The 3,258-nt window shown below is 40.5% G+C and overlaps 1 protein-coding gene across 1 annotated transcript in view; it reads left to right on the top strand.

The window, feature by feature from the left end:
* Positions 1-6: 6 nt before the first annotated feature.
* LOC111870540 (pro-resilin-like) overlaps positions 7-3,258 on the top strand; it is a 9,733-nt gene continuing 6,481 nt past the window's right edge. The window contains exons 1-2 of the mRNA XM_023862906.1: positions 7-34; positions 230-336. Of these exons, the coding sequence (XP_023718674.1) occupies positions 255-336 (82 nt within the window). The 5' untranslated portion in view covers positions 7-34; positions 230-254. The remainder of the gene's footprint in view (positions 35-229; positions 337-3,258) is intronic.

Raw genomic sequence — 3,258 nt, 5'->3', positions numbered from 1 at the left:
AGCCTGTCATCTTACTGTTCTTCTGCTGGACTTCGTGAGTAGCAATATGAGACTGCATCTCTTATGGTCCACATGCGGGAATTTGTTTCGGCAGCATTGGGAAATGAAAGTCTCAGTTTAAAACTACATGTTAATGATAATATTTCAGAATATAAGGCTCCCGTCTATCACTGAGCATCTTAACATCAGACTGTACTGTTGTAACGCATCTCAAATTGCTCGCTTACAGATTGGTTGGTTATAGAGGTACAACTATGCTGATTGTGAAGTTTCTTCCAATATTTCTTGCAATATCCGCAGCGCAGGCCGCTTCTATTCCACTCGAAGGTGATTCAGGTGAGTGTAACATAATTGGATCTCCATCTATAGTTTAGGGGAGAGCGGAAAATAACGGCCACTTAAGAGAAATGCAAGATAAAACGAAAAATGTATGCTCAGATGAAAATTTATATAAACTGGCATGTAGTATGAAGGGTCTACTCCTTATGCATTCAGTAACGAAAACATTCAACATAACGGTAATTTTCTAGGGTGCGATAACTGAAGAATAGCTTTGATCAATATTCTGTACCCCTAGGGATAGTGACGATCGCTATGTGAGCTTCAGGATATCATTGAAGTAAAGAAGACGATGGCCAGATAAAATGTATTTTATCATGAAATAATAAACACATAGCTTAGCTTACAAAATGTGTACACATCTAAATTGAGGTACAAATTGTAACAAAACTCAGGAAGGAACTCTTCCTGTAGACAACACAAGTCTGTTAATTTTTATTTTTCCCGTCTCAAACACAGGTCACAAAAATAGTCATCTGGAAATTCCCATCCACTAAGCACCGCGTGCGCCCAAATACCACATCTTGTACATCTAAATCAAAGTTCTCAGTCTTCCCCAAATTCTTTACAGATGCAAAGTTCATCATATTCTGCTTCTGTGTCAGCATATTCAGTGTAATCACATATATTTTTATTTCTTTATGTCGTTCTCCTCTTCTATTAAGTCACGTCTGGCTGTATATTTAGATTCTTCCTGTGACGTTTATTTGTCACTTTGACGCATCTTTCCTTGCCCTCTCTTTTCTTTGAAGAAACTCGTGTTATTATCCTGCTCTTCTTATGTCGTTTTGAGTTCCTCTTTACTGTCTTCCTTTCCAAAGGAACCTTCATGGGTGTTCTTGTCAGAATCTCAGAATGCTGCTTCGCACTGCTTTTTCTACAAGATGTCTGTGGACCCATCGCTGCTAAGGGGACACTGCTTCAATCGTTACTGACAGAGAAGGCAGTCCCTGAAGCATAACGAAAGTTGTGTGATGAGAATTAGTGCCATCTTCTTGTTGAGGCAAATATAAGTTACAGTAATGTCTGGTGTGGATGCACTAGATAGATTACAAAGTATTCACAGTTACAAAATCATCTTCTCAAAATACAACGGGACTCAAGAGATCCGTTTCTGTGACTTTGAAGTCAGACCAACTTTTGCAATTGTGGCCGCTTGAGAATAGACTTCTTTAAAAATTCCAACCAAGTCGTGGGGTGTTATTTACCCGGAACCTTCGTCTTGATAAAAAATCACTCTCTTTGTAAGAGACAGCTTTCAGTGAGACATGGAAAATCACATCCAGTAGTATCAGTATATGTGAAGTGTGGGGTGTTATAGAAACAACCACAATTTCACTTTATTTTTTTTTTATAAAATGTAAGCTTCCGGAGAACAATAGCTGCTCTGGTTGTCCAAGATCAATGGGAGAGGATTTCTCCATCCTTGGTCTTCTAAGCTGCGCAAAATGTGCCAACCAAGCAAGTTTGAGATTGTCCAGTCTGGCTTCGAACAGTTTTTAGGACAAGGGGGTCCATTCTTTTCCAGAAGGGGAGACATCCTTTGGCGAGCAAACACAATCATTGCTGGAATGGAGCTACTGTTTGCACTCCCTGTGTAGATTACTGCTGTGTATTCCTCGCTCCAAGCTTGTGAAAATGCCAACATTTTCTTGTTCTTTTGGGACTACAATGAAACCAGGACCTTGAATAGCTGAGATCCTAGTTTCGTCCAAGTTCAAGATATGGCTAAGTGGAAATTTGTACTTCACCATAATCTGTTACAGATTGTTAAAAAAGGTGTGACTACTGTTTTAGTAAACCCCTCGATTCTATTTATAATAGTCGCATCCGGTTTCTGATTCTAACAGATGGATTTACTTTTATGAAACTGACCAAGGCCGCGCCATAGCTCAAGCGGTTAGTCGCTAGTTTCCACCGCGGCGGCCCGGGTTCGATCCCACGTCTGGTCAAGTGGGATTTGTGGTGGACAAAGTGGCGCTGGGGCAGGTTTTCTCCGAGTACTTCGGTTTCCTCTGCCGATCTTCATTCCACCAATTGCTCCACAATCACCCTCACCTATCATCTGGGGCTGGTACAATAGGCCAGAAGTGGCCTCAGTACAAGGGACTTAGTCCCACCCCACTAGCAATTAAAAAACCTCTTTACTGCCGTCTTTATTGAAGTTGTGCTTGATTTCATTTCTTTCAGGAAACTCAAATGTCATTCTACGTAGCTGAACCAGACTCAATCCGTGAAATAGGCTAAGAGCTTCGCATGATTGATAATGGATTCCTCTTGTTCTTTACGAAAACATCATTCCTTACTAGCTTCAAACCCTCTGTTTAGCCTTTATAAATTTGTTCTTGTAATATAGTGATTGGAATATTGAAAGATTTCAATACTGATCTAATAGATTTACCATCCTGGCCGGCCTCAATGGTAGACTGTAAGCTGTCTTGCCACCAGTTGGCTTTTATTGTTTTATTCTGTTTATTTCGAGGCACCTGTAACAGACTGAAGTTTATTCCTTCAATTAATATAAAAAAAAAACTTCGAGTAGAATGACCACTCTAAATTCACTGCATGGAAATTCCGGTCACTTTACGGATTATAATGGCCACCTTGACCGCCAATGCCCGATAAGCACAACCTCAGATGCAAGTCGTGTTGACGTGAACTGGAATATATTTACACAAATCCATGTACGCAATCCTAACATTCACATTCTGTGTACTACATTTAAATGAAAAATTAATATCTTTCACACAAATTTCACTCTCTTCAGATTAGTATTTCTTTTCCCTTGGCACTACAGCCCCAGTGGCCCTAGGCCTACCTCCATGAACTCCGTTCACTTCGGTTTTTCTAGATCTTACACATACGGTAGGATTCCTTGGGCGAGTGATCAGCTCGTCGCAAGGCCTCTACCTGTAGACA

Source organism: Cryptotermes secundus, unplaced genomic scaffold (genome assembly GCF_002891405.2).
Source record: "Cryptotermes secundus unplaced genomic scaffold, Csec_1.0 scaffold117, whole genome shotgun sequence".
Classification (NCBI taxonomy): Eukaryota; Metazoa; Arthropoda; class Insecta; order Blattodea; family Kalotermitidae; genus Cryptotermes; species Cryptotermes secundus.
Note: the sequence above shows the minus strand (reverse complement) of the source record. Positions and strands in the feature narration are given on the sequence as shown.